The sequence below is a fragment of the Callithrix jacchus genome, chromosome 9 (assembly GCF_049354715.1).
Source record: "Callithrix jacchus isolate 240 chromosome 9, calJac240_pri, whole genome shotgun sequence".
Classification (NCBI taxonomy): Eukaryota; Metazoa; Chordata; class Mammalia; order Primates; family Cebidae; genus Callithrix; species Callithrix jacchus.
The window spans coordinates 23,877,079-23,894,387 of record NC_133510.1 but is presented as its reverse complement, the minus strand read 5'-3'; the positions used below and the strand labels follow the sequence as shown (position 1 = coordinate 23,894,387).

The following is a 17,309-nucleotide window of genomic DNA, read 5'->3' as shown; positions in this document are numbered from 1 at the left end:
AATTTGGGTGGAGAGTTCTGTAGATATCTATCACATCCACTTGACCCACGGCTGAGTTCAGGTCCTAAATATCTTTGTTAATTTTGTCTTAATCATCTGTCTAATATTGTCAGTGGGGTGTTCAAGTCTCCCACTATTATTGTGTAGGAGTCTAAGTCTCTTTGTAGGTATCTAAGCACTTGCTTTATGAATCTGGGTGCTTCTGTACTGGATGCATGTATATTTAGAATAATTAGCTCTTCTTGCTGAATTGAACCCTTTACCATTATTTAATACCTTTCACTGTTTGTTTGATCTTTGTTTAAAGTCTGCTTTGTCAGAAACGAGCATTGCATTTTTCTATTTTCCATTTGCTTGGTACATTTTTTCTCCATCTTTTTATGTCGAGCCTATATCTGTCCTTGCACATGAGATGGGTCTTTTAAAGACAGCATACTGATGGGTCTTGGCTATTATCAAGACACAGCTTGCCATTCTGTGTCTTTTAACTGAGACATTTAGTCGATTTACATTTAAGGTTAGTATATTTATGTGTGAATTTGATTGTGATGCTTTTTGGCAGACTTATTTATGTGGTTACTTCATCGTGTTCTGGTCTGCATACTTCAGTCTGCTTTGTAGTGGCTGGTAATGGTCTTTCTTTTCCATATTTAGTGCTTTCTTCAGGAGTCTTGCAAGGCAGGTCTTGTGGTGATGAATTTTCTAAGCATTCACTTGTTTGAAAAGCATCTCATTTCTCCTTTGTTTATGAAGCTTAGTTTGGCCAGGTATAAAATTCTGGGTTAGAAATTATTTTCTTTAAGATAGTTGAATATTGATCAGTAGCTCCTACACTGGAAGGATGGCGGAGCAAGAGCTAAGAAAAAATCCCTTTGGTTCCAGAAAATCTTCTGAAAAAGAAGAAGGCTTATCAAGCCCTGAAAGCCACTCAGGCAAAGCAGGCACTTTTGGCAAAGAAGGGGCAGAGGAAAGGAAAAGGGCCCAGGTTTGAGTGACTGGAATCATTCCTACATGATTCCTGGTGACAGACACATGACAAGGTGAGTGTCAGATGACTAGAAGTGAAGCCTCATGCCTTCAAATTGCCAGGTAAACATGCCTTTGTCATATGCATAGAAAAAGTTGATGGTGTCACTTTACTGGTGCAGAGAACCATTGCAAGACTTCACCTAAAGAAAATTTTTAGTAATGTCTTTGTAAAAGTCACCCCCCAGAACCTAAAAATGCTGCAAATAGTGGAACCTTATGTGACCTGGGGATTTCCAAATCTGAAGTCTGTCCAGGGACTCATTTTGAAACATGGACAAGCCAAGGTCAAGAATAAGACCATCTCTCTGACAGACAACACAGTGATGAAGGAGCACCTGGGGAAGTTTCGTGTCATTTTCTTGGAAGACCTCATTCATGAAACTGCCTTCCCTGGGAAGCATTTCCAGGAGATCTCATGGGTCTTGTGCCCTTTCCACCTCTCAGTGGCCCATCATGTACTAAAACTAGAGTGGGCTTCCTCAAGGAGATGGGGACACCTGACTATCGGGCTGAATGCATCAATCAGCTCATCTGCCAGCTGAACTAGACCCACGTACCAAACTAATAATTTTTTATAAATGAAGTGGAAGCATGCGTTTTTGGGTTTTGGAGAATTTGTATTAAGTATCTTTGGAGATTATTTCCTGCTTCATCTTCAAAAACTGGAAAGGAAGGGTCAAAGAAAAGACAGTAGCTGGCCAGGTGTGGCAGCTCATGCCTGTAATCCCAGTACTTTGGGAGGCCGAGGAAGGCAGACCACCTAAGGTGGGGAGTTAGAGATCCACCTGACCAGCATGGTGAAACCCCATCTCTACTAAAAATACAAAAATTAGCAGGATGTAGTGGCCCATGCCTGTAATCTCAGCTAGTAGGGAGGCTGAGGCAGGAGAATCACTTGAATCCAGGAGGCAGAGGTTGTGGTGAGCCAAGATCGCGCCATTGCACTCCAGCCTGGGTAACGAGCAAAACTCTGTCTCAAAAGAAAAGACAGTAGCTTATGTTCATAGCAAGCACCTCTCATCACAGTCTAGTCCCAAGGAAAAATTCTGGTATTTTCTACATTGGCTACTGCCTTGTCTGAAATCAGCACATCCCATGAAGGAAGGAGTCCTACTTTGCTGCATCTCCTATCCTAGGTTTTAATGTTAGTAATTGAGCAACTCTAGCATTTGTACAAGGCTCCCTAAGACTCCTGCAGCAGTGGACAAGCCCAGGGACATAATTGAATCTGGAGATTCCTGGGGCCTTGTTGTGAAAAAGGCTTGAAATATACATAGGAGGAAAGGTACAAAAATAAATGTTCACTTGTCTCTGAAAAAAAAGATTCTTCAATATTGGTCCCCAATTTCTTCTGGCTTCTATGTTTTTGGCTGAGAGATCCACTGTTAGTATGAGATGTTTCCTTTTGTGGGTCACGTAGCCTTTCTCTCTGGCTGCTCTTAACATGTTTTCTTTCATTTTGACCTTAGAGGACCTGAGGATTTTGTCTTTGGGTTGATCTTACTGGCCTTCTCTGCATTTCTTGAATTTGAAGTTTGACCTGTCTTGCTAGGTTGGGAAAGTTCTCCTGGATGATATCCTGAAGTATGTTTTCTAACTTGGTTCCATTCTCTGTCTCTTTCAAGGAAGCCAATCAATCATAGGTTTGGTCTTTTTACGTAACCTCATATTTCTCAGAAGTTTTGTTCATTTCTTTTCATTCTTTTTTCTCTTTCTTGTCTGCCTGTCTTATTTCAGATAATCTTCAAGCTCTGAGATTCTTTCCTCCTCTTGGTCTGTCCTTCTATTGATATTTGTGAGTGCACTGTGAAGTTCCTGTGATGTGGTTTTCAGCTCCATCAGGTTGATTATCTTCCTTTCTAAATTGGCTATTCTGGCTAACAGCTCCTGTAATGTTTTATCTTGAATCTTAGCTTCTTTTCATTGGGTTACAACATCCTCCATTAGCTCAGCAAAGTTCATTATTATCCACTTTATGAATCTTACTTCTGCCAATTCAACCATATTAGCCTCAGCTCAGTTCTGTGCCCTTGCTGGAGACGTACTGCGGTCATTTAAAGAGATGAGGCACTCTGGCATTTTGAGTTTTCCGTGTTTTCGAATTAATTCCTTCTCATCTTTGTGAGCTTATCTACCTTTAATCCTTGAGGTTGCTGCCCTTTGAATTAGATTTTTGTGGGGTCCTTTTTGTTGATGTTGTTTTCCATTTGTTTTTCTTTTAACAGTCAAGCCACTCTATCATAGGGCTACTGTGGTTTGCTGGGGGTCCATTGCAGACCCCGGTTGCCTTGGTTTCTCCCGTGCCTGGAGGTATCACCAGTAAAGGCCGTGAAACAACAAAGATGGCAGCCTGTGCCTTTCTCTGGAAGCCCCATCCCACGGGGGTTCTAACCTGTTGCCAGCCCACATGCAAATGTTGGAGGTGGTTGGGGACCCTCATTGGGAGGTCTCACCCAGTCAGGAAAAATGGGATCAGGGACTTGTTCAAAGAAGCAGTCTGGCTGCTTTTTGACAGAGCAGGTGCACTGCATTGGGTGGGACCCTTCCTCATCTGGACCACCTGTATTCTCCAAAGCCAGCAGGTTGGAGTGGCAGAGTCAACCAAACTGCAGAGATAGCAGACACCCCTGCCCTCCAGGAGCTCCATCCCAGGGAGAGATCAAAGCTCTGTCTTTAGAACCCTGGCTGGAGTACCTGAAGCCCCTATGGAAAGGTCCCACTCAGTGAGAAATAGTGGATCAGGGTCCCACTTAAAGAAGCAGTCTGGTCACAATCTGGCAAGGCAGCTGTACTGCATTGTGGGGGACCCTTCCTCATCCAAATCATGTGTATTTTCCTAGCCTGCAGGCTGGAGTGGCTGAGTCCTCAGAACCACAGAGATGGCAGCCGCCTCTCCTGCCAGGAACTCAGATCCATCTCAGGTGGACTCCAACCCACTGCCATTGGCTGGCTGGGATTCCAAGACCATGGGTCTTAACTTGTGAGGTGCTGTGGAAATGGGGTCCACAGGATGATGCTCTTTGGCTCTCTGAATTCAGCCCCCTTCTTAGGGATCTGTACAAACAGATTTCCTGTCTTTCTGCGGATCCCAGGGCTGGAGTACATAAAACTCCTGGGTCTCCGTGTGCCTGAGCAGCTGCTCTGCCAAGACTCCAGATAGCTCTGTGTATCAGACCCAAACCCCTGGTGGCATGGGCTCACGAGAGTATGTTCTGATCACGGGTTGCAAAGATCCATGGAAGAAATGTGACTTCCCAGGCAAGGTTGCACAATCATCCACTGCTTCCCTTGGCTGGCAGTGGGGATTTCTTCTGTTGCCCTCCCCTACCTCCACCTCCACCCACGCTGCTTTTCTTTGTTCTCTGTGGGTCAACTTGCTTGCCTAGTCAGTCTTATTGTGAGAACCTGAATATTTCAATTGAAGGTGCTGAATTTACTCACCCCTTTTCATTCCACTTCCTAAGTGCTACAGATGGCAGCTGCTTCTAATTGGCCGTCTGTATAATTTTCTATCTGAGAATAAGCCTGAGTAGATATAGATATTTAACAGGTGGCAATAATAATGTGTAGCTAAATTCCTCGGGGCATTAAGTATTAATCAAACCCAGATGCAAGTCAGATCTTTTTCTATATTTTTTATAGTCTATTTTTACCTCTAGATTCTACAGTGAAGTTTTAATTAATCCTTCATAACTTAAGATTTTATTAATCTTTGGAAACATTTTTACAAGTAGATTTTATTTCTTTATAACAAAACAACACTGTTAAATATAAGCAAAATCTTCAACTTATCTCTAAGGTGCCAGCTACGTGAACATAGTTCCTTCTGAGTATTTCAAAAGCAAAGTCAGAGTTCTTCCTTTGATCTCCCCACTGCTACAGGTATATAATCTGCTAACTGTGAAGGATCTCACCAGTTTTCCTGACAATGTGAACCAGCAGGAGGAAGAACAGGAACCCTGCCCCAATTCTTTCATCTTTCGTTATGGGGCCTTCTATGTTCCCTTATCACGTAATGATGAAGCAGATATTTATAGCTTCCTCAAGGTAAAATTCTCCCTACTTCTTAACATGCTGGCTTGTGATTTTTTGAATGTTAATAAAACTCTGTATCTATGCATAATTTTAATAATTATTTAGACTTGCCTCTTCATTTTTCAGGGGAGACAAATGAAGCCCATAAAAAGGTTAAAGTCAGGCAAAAACTCAGTTTGTCAGTCAGGGCTAGATCTAACCTCTGCCTATCCATCCAGATACTTTTTAATTATGTGTAGGGGTTTTCTTTGCAAAGTAAACGATAGCAAATAAAGAATATAATCTTAATAATCCATAAGTGTAGTCATTTCACTACTCTAGATTTACTGTCGGGTGTTTCGCCACAGAAGAGGTTTTTCAATACCCATTTTTAGAATAAAGCAACATTCCTGTTCTCTCTCCCTCTTTTTCTTCCTCTTTCTTCCTCTCCTTCACTCCTTTTTTTCTTTCTTTCCTTCTCTCCTTTCCAAAAAAAATTCATTTATTCAATAAATACTTTATGATTGACCATTGTACATAAAACCTAAATTAAAGTTCTCGGTCTTAAATTAAAGCAGTGAAAAAGATTAATGGGATGTCTAACTTAATGGAGCTGTTATCATCTAGAAAATCATAGAAAACAAAGAAAGTTTCAGATTCAAGACAATAAACTTAGCCTACACATTTAGATCTTGTTTCCTAGACCCTTTGGTTTGATAATAACATTGAAGTATAAAAAGGAATTAAAAAAAGAATTAATATAAGGCTACTGGAATTACATAAGGCAGTTTCTAAAGATAGTATGTTTTGTATATTCTAATCAAGCTTACAAGTTGATGGAATAATCATTTTTTCCAGGAGATGGGATTAAAGGTGTTCACTAACTCAAAAGTCCGAAAACGAAAGTCATGTGCAGTCACCCACATTGCACCTGCAGGAGGAATGAGTCAAGGATACTATGGAGGTATGATAGCAATTTGCTTTTATTGTTATTTCCTGTCCAATGATAATACTATGCCAAAAATGTCAAATGAGATAATGTAGCCCTATTTCCATTTTATACACACAGAGAAACCAAGATGCAAATTAGATGTTTCTTGCTAATTTAGCTGGTGATAACCAAAACTGATCAGAGATTTCTTTTAGATGCATCAGATATTTTAGGGCACAAAATCAGATAAAATACAAGATTCTGATATACCACAGAAGAAGGAAAATGCTTACAATGGAAGGAGAGAATAATTCTGATTATGGAAACAGGAAAGACATTCATAGGAATCCTGTATTTTAAAAAACATAAAGATGGACAAAATACTTCACTGGTGACAAGAAACAATGTGAACATCTCAGAAATATCTCCCAATCTGTGGCCAAAACCACTACTCAAATAGAGCAGACATTTTCAAGACCCTTCAACTTATTAAAACATCTGTTCCATCACCAGGTCTACTTACACTTGAACACTGTCCAGCCCTGCCTCATCCCTCTCTCATGATTCCACTTCCCTTTTCTCCAAAATATTCCTGATCTCCATCTGCTAACAAAATGTACATGCCTTGAGCTCAAACTGGAAATCAGAAGTCCTCTATGTGAAGTGGGTGTGTCACATCTCCTCTCTAAACCTCAAATCCTTCATTAATAAATTGAAGGATTTTGACTAATGGTTCTTCAAGACCTTGGAAAATGCCCAACAAGATAACTAAATACAATGTAGCAAAGCAAATTAAGAACTTTTGATTGTTTAAATAGCATTTCTATGTTCCTTGGCATTTGGATTACATTTAAGATTAATATCCATCTTTAAACGAGCTTCATTATTTTAAAAAATGACACCTGTTAAAGGGCCATGGACTGTTTATCTTTAAGTATACATTCAGTGATAGCACAAATTTCTAACAATATCTAAAAAAGGGTAAATATGATTTTGTCATGTATCAAAGATGGTATATGAATAATGAGAATAGAGCATAAGGGAAAGGGAAATGGCCAAGAGACTTAAATAGAACAAACATCAAGTTTAAACCATGGAAGTTAGGAATGAAGGAAATGTTCTGGAATTTATTAAAAATATATTTAGGATCATATAATAACACTCAGAAAAAAAAGAGCTTCTAAAATGTGTGATGAATACACCACAGAGATTGAAATTAGTAGAGATAAATGAGTCAGGTATATGAGGAAATAAAAGAGCTAAGTAAACTAAAATATCTTGTGATATTTCTTGAAAATAAGTTCAAGGAAAATAGCCACTTCCATGACTATTTGGGAAGCCATCATACACCCTGAAGGTGCTTGATGGTATAGAACAATATGTATGAAGGCTGGGCACGGTGGCACATGCCTGTGGTCTCAGCACTTTGGGAGGCCATGGTGGGTGGATCACAAGGTCAGGAGATAGAGACCATCCTGGCCAACATGGTGAAACTGATGTCTACTAAAAATACAAAAATTAGCTGGGCATGGTGGCAAATGCCTGTAGTCCCAGCTGCTCCAGAAGTTGAGACAAGAAAATTGCTTGAATCCGGGAGGCAGAGGTTGTAGTGAGCCAAGATTGCACCACTGCACTGCAGCTGGCGACAGAGTGAGATAACGTCTCATAAAAGAAAAAAAAGAACAGTACATATGAAGATATGAAGAAGATAAATTCAGTAGTGTTGGTAGGGCCTAAAAGAGAGGAAGAGTGAAAGATATTAAACAAACAAGGAACTAAAATTACGCTAGACAATGAAAGACATGACTAGTACCTGGAACTATAAAAATTAAGAAGTTACAAATTTATATTTGTGTTCAATATTTATTGACCTAGTTTTTGGTTATATAACAAATAATAAGAACAAAAATCTTCAACTCTATGAAGGTTATGTTCTAATAGGTAGCAAGAGAATATTGTATGGCTCACTATAAGGTCATAAATACTATATAGGAAAATTCAAGTAGGGAAGGGATTTTGAGACTGAAGGAAGTTGCAAATTTAAATGAGGGGGTCAGTAAAGATCTTACCAAGAGAGTGAAATCTGAGCAAACACTTGAAAGAAGACAACAAGCCATATGACTCTGGAATAAGAGTATTATAGTCATAGGAAACAATATCAATAACAGAAAATGCTTATGGAGTGCTTTCTGTGCTCCAGGAGATAGATAATAGGGAGATAGGTAGATGATTGATAGACCAATAGATAGTTATAGATAGATAATTTTAGATAATTTCCTTAATTCTTGCAGTAACCTTTTAAGGTGGGTGTTCTTAACACTATTTTACATATAGAAAAACTGAGACCCAGAAAGGTTAAATAACTCAGTCACTAAGATGTCATAGCCAATAAGACGTGGCATGGGGTATATTCAAGTCAGGGAGTTTGATTCCACATCCCATGTTCATAACTTCCTCACTAGTCTATCTCTCAAAGGCTTTGAGGTGAGAGCATGCCTGAATTGTTCTAGGCAGACAAAGGAAACCAGTGTGGTTGAAACAGAGTGAATGAAATGTGAGCAGTTAGAGAGAGATCAGAGCAATACTTGAGGCTGCATTATATGGGGCTTGTAGGTCATAGTAAGGACTTGACTTTTATACTATGACTGAAATAAGGAGCTTTTCAGAAGAGGAGTGACGTGATCTAATATGTGTCTCGATCACACTAGATTCTAAATTAAAATAAAATTTTCAGGGTTTTTTTTGTTTTAATTGTTGTTGTTTGCTTGAAGGTATTAAAGGTCAGAAGAGTATTATGAAGCTGGGTTGAGCAGCCCTTTTAAGTTATGAACAGAACATTTCATTGAAAGTACTTTGGGATCCGCAGCAAAGCAGAGTATGAGTGACTTAATCCAGAGTTCAACACATTTTCATGAAGTCAAATATAAAAAAGAAGCAAGAAAAACAAGATTTTTGTCCTGGGAAACCAATTTAAAGGCATTTACTGTGGAGTTTATTAGTTTTGGGATGAGAAGAATAAAACTGAGATACAGAGACTGTGAAAGGACACATGGAAAGTCAAGTTGACAGGAAGAGTAGGAAGGATATAGCCATCTTCCACTGGATGCAATGGCTTGTTAACTGCAGTAACATGAGGAGGCTCTTGACATATTCAGGAGAAAATGGAAAATAGTTCATTTAGGTGCATCCTCCTTTTAGATATTTCAATATTTAAGATAACAGTGAAGACAGTGTAAGACAGAACATCAGTGAGAAATCAGAGTCAAAGATAGAAATCGTTGCCACTTGGAAGGATATGGGGCAAGAAGGTGTATAATATTCACTTAAGAAATTACTACTGATGATTTTATCAGTGGTGAAAACTATTATGGTGAAATTGCCAGAAATATGTTTTTTCTTATAAGTATTCTTTCACAAAGTATTTCTGAAATATCACATGGGGTACATGGAGGGAGATCTCAACTCAAATTCAATTATTAAGCATGATTTCAGGCACAACATGGACAAAATTGCCTAGATGTACAGCTCTCTGCCCTGTCAAGTTAGTAAATGATTTCTTTGTGTCAACCATACAGCTATTCCTAATGGAAATATCTGTTTTGACATCTGAATTATTTATTTCAGATGTCAAAAAATAAATAGAATAAAATTTAATGCCCTAATCTTATTACCCAGAGAATAACCTTTTGCAAACTTCCATACAGTTCACATAGTTTAAATCATTAAATTCCGTTCACTCCACTGGTAATTCCATTTTCAGTATTGCCACCACTCTCAATGCCTAAAGAGCATTTTACAAATCCTCAGTTTCTCTAAGAATGAAGCAATATTGTCTCCACTTCAAAACCAGCTCTTCCCAGCAAAACCCATAAAACTGTCTCCAAGTGATCTTATTTTCCCAGCTTCCATTCACATCAAACTATGCTATGTCTGGGATACATAGAATTTCCACCTCTGACAAAGACTCCTCTGTGTTCAGAGAATGAGGGATTGCAAAGTATTTCCCAAGTTCTACAACTTCTACAAGATTTTTAGGACAGTCTGAGCAGAAAACCTGAAAATTCGTTCTCCAAAGTCACACACATGCACCATGAAATTAATGCATGCTTTTCCCTAACTGGACAATTTTCTCTTTCTTCATTAGCTTCAGGAATGGCAGCGATGCCATATACTCCTCAATTTGATGCATATAATGCAATACCTTTAAGTAATGAACAAAATTCGGGGCCAGTCCCTGAAACAGTGCGGAGTTATTTTCCTGAGACTTGGATCTGGGAGTTGGTGGCAGTGGAGTAAGTGAATTGACTTTCCTCCATAGCTGGAGAGGAGGGGATGTAGTTCCTCCAACATTTTCAATTCTAAGATAATCTCTCTGAAAAGTTCTGGATAATTATCTTAATCTCTTACTTTTTAGGATAGACCTAAGTTAAATTCTGTAACTGTATAAGCTTATTAATGTAATTGTCTCAGTGCTGAGCAATTCTAAAATAATTATTCCTGATGCTGTCAAATAGTAGACATGGGAGCTATAAATATCCAATTCTATATGTACTATTTAATGTTATTCAGGGAGCCTTCTGGAACTACCAGGGCTGGAGCAGGCACATAAACAAATCAGGCTACGTTAATCCAAGGTTCTAATTGTTGGTCATGATTCTTAAAAATGCTTATTTATGGGATTATGCAATAGCAGGGGAAGTTAAAGACCAAAATGAATCACAATTCAAATATTTGTATTCGAAGTACAGACATGTGGGATATGACCACTTGTTGATAAGGGGGAGAGGTACCATTTAGTGCCTTTTATTTTCCTGACTCAGATCCCAGCACATAATCTAGTGTTCACAGACATGCAAACACCTGTATGCCCTTAAGTGGATTCAGGTCTTGACATTAGTTTAAGCAGATTGATTCTCACTTGAGAAAAGTGGCTCACATTTCTATTCTTATTATTTCTATTCTTCAATTACCCGCCTCCCCAGCTCATCAGGTGTGGCTGAGGTAGGAGTAACAGTCCCTGACACCATCACTGAGTGGAAGGCAGGGGCCTTCTGCCTGTCCGAAGATGCTGGACTTGGTATCTCTCCCACTGCCTCTCTCCGAGCCTTCCAGCCCTTCTTTGTGGAGCTCACAATGCCCTACTCTGTGATCCGTGGAGAGGTCTTCACACTCAAGGCCACTGTCCTAAACTACCTTCCCAAATGCATCCGGGTAAGGAAAATGAGGGTGAACAGACAGAGTGGATAGAACAAAAGATTCCTTTGATCAGTCACCTACTGATTCTGTTCCCGAGACTAACGATAATTCAAAGAATTATGTGTTAGCACTGTGAATAATTAGTGCTAAGTAAAGCAAGACATGATCAGAGAGATGCTACAGTGATATATGTGCTATGGGTGCTTAAACCATGGCTCTCTAAGCCACACCTTGCTTTTGTATTTCTTAGCACTTGCAGAATCCTTTGCCACAATTAGGTTTTATACCAGGAACATTCTTGAAGCTGACACACAACTCAGCTTTCTCAGTTCCATGAGTGTCATTCTTTAAGCCTGCATCTCAAAATCTCCACAATATATTATTTTAATTTATCTTATAGCATTTATCTCTTTGTAAATTATGTAGTAGTGGTTGTGTATAGATCATCCTTCTTATAACAGAGTATCCTCAAGATTGGAAGCCTCTCATCTATCGTTCCCAATGTTCTATGCCTCCCATGGGGTAGACATGTGATATATGTTGTAAGAAATAGGAGAAGGGAGGAAGGAAGAAACAGTAAGGAAATCTACATAGCAGCAGATAGTACTCCGCAGGGCGATGTACAAGCACTGCTTTTCCCCTTCCTGCACCACTGCCACATCTGCACACTTCCCCAGTCTACCATAATGCAAATGCCAAATCCTCCTAATACATAACCAACCTTGATTTGTATCACTGCCATTTCCATGCTTCTTAAAGCATGGATGAATCTATGTGACATACATTTTCTTACAAATCCCAATTTACTGCAGCATCCCACACTTGGCCCCAATTCTACATTTTCATGTCTTCCCATATTCTGATCATTTCTGTCTCTGCCTCATGTGGGGTGATAGGTCAGTGTGCAGCTGAAAGCCTCTCCAGCCTTCCTAGCTTCCAAAAATACAAAGGGAGAAGAATCCTATTGTATCTGTGGAAATGAGAGGCGAACCTTGTCTTGGACAGTGACTCCTAAAACTCTGGGTGAGTGACAGTACCCCAAAGGGCCTATCAATCAACAAGGATGGTGGCTATCTGAGCACTTTTTTTCATCATATTCTGCTTTACTTGCCATGGATATGATTCTATAAAGTTAAATTTTATTCCTATTTCTATCTACAATGACCTCCTCACACTATTCTCACCCAGGTTAGTCCCCGTAATCACTACTCCTGGGTATTGGCTACTCAGTGTACACTAACCTCATTGGGTCTTTTATTAGCTTTATTTTCTATTCTGGCCAATTGTAAATTTAAAGTGTACTCCTTAAAGGTGATTGGACTATCAAGATGGATACTCATGTTTTCAATATTCCTTGTTTTAGGGAATGTGAATTTCTCAGTGAGTGCAGAGGCAATGCAGTCCCTAGAACTCTGTGGAAATGAGGTTGCTGAAGTCCCTGAGATTAAAAGAAAAGACACAGTCATCAAAACCTTGTTGGTGGAGGTAACATATTTTGGGGAGTCCCTAACAACTGTAAGGATAAAACACTGGGTGGTCACTCTTGAGACCATTAAATTTTGCTCACACAATACATCCTGTAAGACTAATAGAATTTCCCATCCTAAAAGCCCTGCAGCAGACACTGCCAGCTATTGTAAATATTTTTTCACTAATTATTTGAGTGCAACTTCCTGATCTCCACCTCTCTGCTAAGATTCATGTATCTCTCATCCCTATTACCTTTGATTCACTGCACTTACTATCTCTTTTCATTTTCTCTCTACCAACCTCCCTGGTTCTTCAATGTTTATGGATTTGTATAACAAGAGAATGTTACGTTCTCACTTATAAGTGGGAGCTGAATGATGCAAACATGTGGACACATGGAGGGGAGCAACACATACTGGGGTCTGTCTGAGGGTGGGAGTGGGAGGAGGGAGATCATCAAGAAGAATAGCTAATGGGTGCTGGGCTTAAAACCTAGGTGACGAGACGGTCTGTGCAACAAACCACGATGGCACATGTTTACCTATGTACCAAACCTGCATGTACTGCACACGTCCCCTTGAGCTTAAAATAAAAGTTGGAAAGATAAAAAGCAGGATGCTAAACATCATTCATGAAAACGCTACCCATCAAAGAAAGGAATCTATGGTGGTTCTCTTCTCACTCGGATGTTTATATTTTTTTGCTCCTTCTCTTTCTTTTCATCCAAGGCTGAAGGTATTGAGAAAGAAAAGACTTTCAATTCCATGACCTGTGCCTCAGGTAAGAGTCCCTCCTCATAATCATAGTGAGATCAAAGGCACAGAAGGGTATAAACCTCAAGTTACAATGCACATTTATAGATATTATCTCCCAGTTGTCAGAATGTTCCAATAAAGGCAGCGTAATACTAAATATTTCTTTAGATAGGTTTTACAAATGAAGACATTGAGGCCAAGAGAGCAAGTTAATGTGGCTCAGGGGGTACAGAAAGGACTAACACCTGCGCTTTCTTGGTTCACATGTAGCTCTTTGACCTGAATAGCCCAGTGGCTGCTCACCGACAAGCCCAGCTGCAGAAGCTTCAAGTGGCCCAGGATGAGGTAGAAATAGAACAGGGTTAGCCAGGCATGGTGGCTCACAGCTGTAATCCCAGCACTTTGGGAGGCTAGGGTGGAAGGATCACTTGAGGTTGGGAGTTTGAGACCAGCCTGGCTGTCATGGTGAAACTCTGTCCCTACTAAAATTACAAAAATTAGCCAGGCATGGTGGTGGACGCCGTAGTCACAGCTACTTCAGGGGCTAAGGCATGAGAATCCCTTGAACCCCCTGAGGCAGAAGTTGCAGTGAGCTGAGATGGTGCCACTTCACTCCAGCCTGGGTGAAAGAGTGAGACTCTGTCAAAAAAAAAAACAAAAACAAAAACAATGAAAGAGAGCAGGGTCATGATAAATTTGATCCCCAACAGATAGTCTCTAAAACAGCTGCTGATGAAACATAGGCATTTTCTACCCTTCTCACTAAAAATTGTGTGTTGTCCATGTCAGAAAATAACTTACATTTGACTTCATCAAATCATTAAGAACCAGTTGTAGCTTTTATACAGCACTGCTACGTTATTATTTCTATATCTAGAGTGTGCACAACACTGTATTTATCATTTGAGAAGGGCTAATTTAAGATATGGTCATATTATCTGTTTATAAACATGGAAATTCATTCAAATATTATATAGCGTAAGAGAGCCAGTAATTTGTATTATTATGGGCATAAGTCTTAATATTGCTTCAATAAAGTAGAGAATGACAGTTCTCCACCAGGTCCTAGACTTCTTTTAGAAAGCTACTGAGCACAGCAATGCAAAACATAGTTAAGTTAGAAGAGGAAGGACTCTGGAAGTCACAGAGTACCAAAAGAAATTAGACTATTAAAGGTAATTTCATCATTAGGTCAAATTCTTATTCCTTGCATCCAGTAATTCCTTGCATTACTGCTAACTATAATAATAAAATAACCACAATAATAGTAATTGCTCACTTTCACTGAAATTTAATATGTTACAAATACTGTTCTAATATTTTACATGTATTTTTTTCATCAGATCATCACAATTTACCCAAGGTCACAAAGCAGGGCCAGTATCGTATTCAGGCAATGCGGCTCTGAGGCTCTCACTACATTATAATCAGTAAATTATGTTGTAATCATAGATGTCCTTCTTTAACATGTGCTGTCTGTTTCTAAAGGTGCCGAGGTGTCTGAACAGCTGTCCTTGAAGCTCCCACCAAATGTGGTCAAAGAATCTGCCAGAGCCTCTTTCTCAGTTCTGGGTGAGTCACCTTGGATTTAGTAACCTGGACCAAAAGCGTTGCCCCTGCGCATCTCACCTATGTGTTCATATTTGAATTATCAAGTTCTCGATAGCTGTTATTCTTACTAGGACCCTGGAAGTCACACTCTATGTGTAGAACTTTTCTTATCTAAATGATAGAGCATGTGACTCTGAATATAAAAGCCACTTTTAAAAATAATGTTGGCTACTTACAAGCTGAAATTATGCTGACATCCAATCTTTCACATTCCCCAGGTGACATACTAGGTTCTGCTATGCAAAATATACAAAATCTCCTCCAGATGCCCTATGGCTGTGGAGAACAGAACATGGTCCTATTTGCTCCTAACATCTATGTCTTAAGCTATCTGAATGAAACCCAGCAACTGACAGAGGAGATCAAGGCCAAGGCCATTGGCTATCTCATCAGTGGTAAGTGAGACAGAGAAAAATTTATTTTGTTATTCTAACGAAACTTTTCCTAATTAGGCTTAAGTTATATTATCGAACATTAACCCATGCTGATAATTTTTATGAAAACAGCAATCTTCCCACACTCTCCTAAGATGTTATGCTTTGATATATCCATAACATCCACAAAACTATGTCAGATCACAGGAGGTCATAAAATGTATACGGCTCCTGGTTGCATCAGCCTGCACATATGGATGGCCTGTCTATAATGCTTCATGAGCTATCTGAAGCCTTCCATTTCAGGTTACCAGAGACAGCTGAACTACAAACACCAAGATGGTTCCTACAGCACCTTTGGGGAAAAATATGGCTGGACCCAGGGCAACACTTGGTAAGAAAGAAAATCTATTCTGAGTTTCAACAATGAGTTCAAAACATGCACATAGATCAGCTGTCTTTGTCCATTTTCTGTTGCTTATAATGGAATACCTGAAACTAGGTAGTTTATATGGAAAAGAAATTTCTTTCTCACAGCTATGAAAGCTAAGTCCAAAGTCAAGGGTCTGCATCTAGTTGAGAGTCTTCTTTCTGGTGTGGACTCTGAAGAGTCCCAAGATGATGCAGGGCATCACATGGCAAGAGGATTGAATGTGCTCACTCAGGTCCCTCCTCTTCTTTTATTTTCTTTACTTTACTTTGTAGAGACTGGGTTAGCATCTCCTCCTCTTCTTATGAAGCCACCAGTCCCATTCTCATGATAGCTGTTTTGTCTAGGAATGGATTCCATTCATGAGGGCAGAACTCTCATGATCCAGTCACCTCTTAATGGCTCCACCTCTCAATGCTACCACATTGGGGATTAAGTTTTAACATGAGTTTTGGTGGACAAACCATTTCTAAACCATAATAAAACCCTATTTGATTGCTATAGCTACCCAGAAAAGTGAGAGATATTAGCTTCATTTTACAGAGGAGAAAACTAATACTCAGTGTGGATAAATAAATGTGTCAGGAGCAAACATCTAAGAAGTAGCAAAATTACTTTGAGGTTGACTTTTTTTAATCCAATGTACCCAGACTCTCTTCCTTCTCATGTTGCTACAGGAATATTATGTTTGGAACTTGCCCCTTTAAATTGTTGTTCAGCACTAAGAGGTGTCAGAAAAATACTAGAAAAACTACAACCATCACTGACAGAGCATACGTTACTACCTCTACTAGATGATATCCTCTCTCTCTCTCTCTATCTCTATCTCTGTGTGTGTGTTTGTGTGTGTGTGTGTGTGTGTGTGTGTGTGTGTGTGTGTGTGTGTGTGTAGTCCTACCACACAGGCAAACACAGGAAAGAAAAGTGGAGGGGCAGGATAATGGAGGGAAATAGTTACTAAAGCTGGACATTAGAAGTCAGCTCATTAGAGTAGGGTTAAAACTACAGAAAGTAAGTTCAGACATCTATGAAAAGGAATAAATGCATAAAGCCTAAAATATAAAAGCAAATGTCTTAGTTAACAACCAAAAAAACTAGAAGGAACCCGAATCTCTAAAGTGGCATAGAAATGCCTTAGGAAGAAAGGACAAGTTGGTAATGGATTGAACAACATGTGGCAGCAAAAAGAAAAAAAAAGTCTCCAAACTCTCAGTAATAGCTGATTGACTTTCTTGGGGGCACACTGCGATGGGAGAGTAGATGTGCAAAACAGAGCAGTAAGATGCTGAATGAGAATGAGCCTCAGCACTGTGTTTTTCCTCCCCCTAAGGCTCACGGCTTTTGTACTGAAGACTTTTTCCCAGGCTCGAGCCTACATCTTCATTGATGAAGTTCACATCACCCAGTCTCTCACGTGGCTTTCCCAGATGCAGAAGGACAATGGCTGTTTCAGGAGCTCTGGGTCACTGTTCAACAATGCCATAAAGGTGAACTGTTCC

General features: G+C 39.6%; 1 protein-coding gene and 1 pseudogene across 3 annotated transcripts in view; both read left to right on the top strand.

Annotated features, from left to right (window-relative positions):
- PZP (PZP alpha-2-macroglobulin like) overlaps positions 1-17,309 on the top strand; it is a 71,814-nt gene that overhangs the window by 39,764 nt on the left and 14,741 nt on the right. For all 3 annotated transcript variants that reach the window (XM_002752326.7, XM_009003572.5, XM_017975946.4), the window contains exons 16-26: positions 4,912-5,076; positions 5,902-6,007; positions 10,119-10,266; positions 10,957-11,185; positions 12,067-12,193; positions 12,534-12,655; positions 13,369-13,420; positions 14,884-14,967; positions 15,225-15,401; positions 15,687-15,774; positions 17,141-17,297. In XM_002752326.7, the coding sequence (XP_002752372.4) occupies positions 4,912-5,076; positions 5,902-6,007; positions 10,119-10,266; positions 10,957-11,185; positions 12,067-12,193; positions 12,534-12,655; positions 13,369-13,420; positions 14,884-14,967; positions 15,225-15,401; positions 15,687-15,774; positions 17,141-17,297 (1,455 nt within the window). The remainder of the gene's footprint in view (positions 1-4,911; positions 5,077-5,901; positions 6,008-10,118; positions 10,267-10,956; positions 11,186-12,066; positions 12,194-12,533; positions 12,656-13,368; positions 13,421-14,883; positions 14,968-15,224; positions 15,402-15,686; positions 15,775-17,140; positions 17,298-17,309) is intronic.
- Positions 821-1,808, top strand: LOC144577752 (ribosomal protein uL30-like pseudogene; annotated as a pseudogene).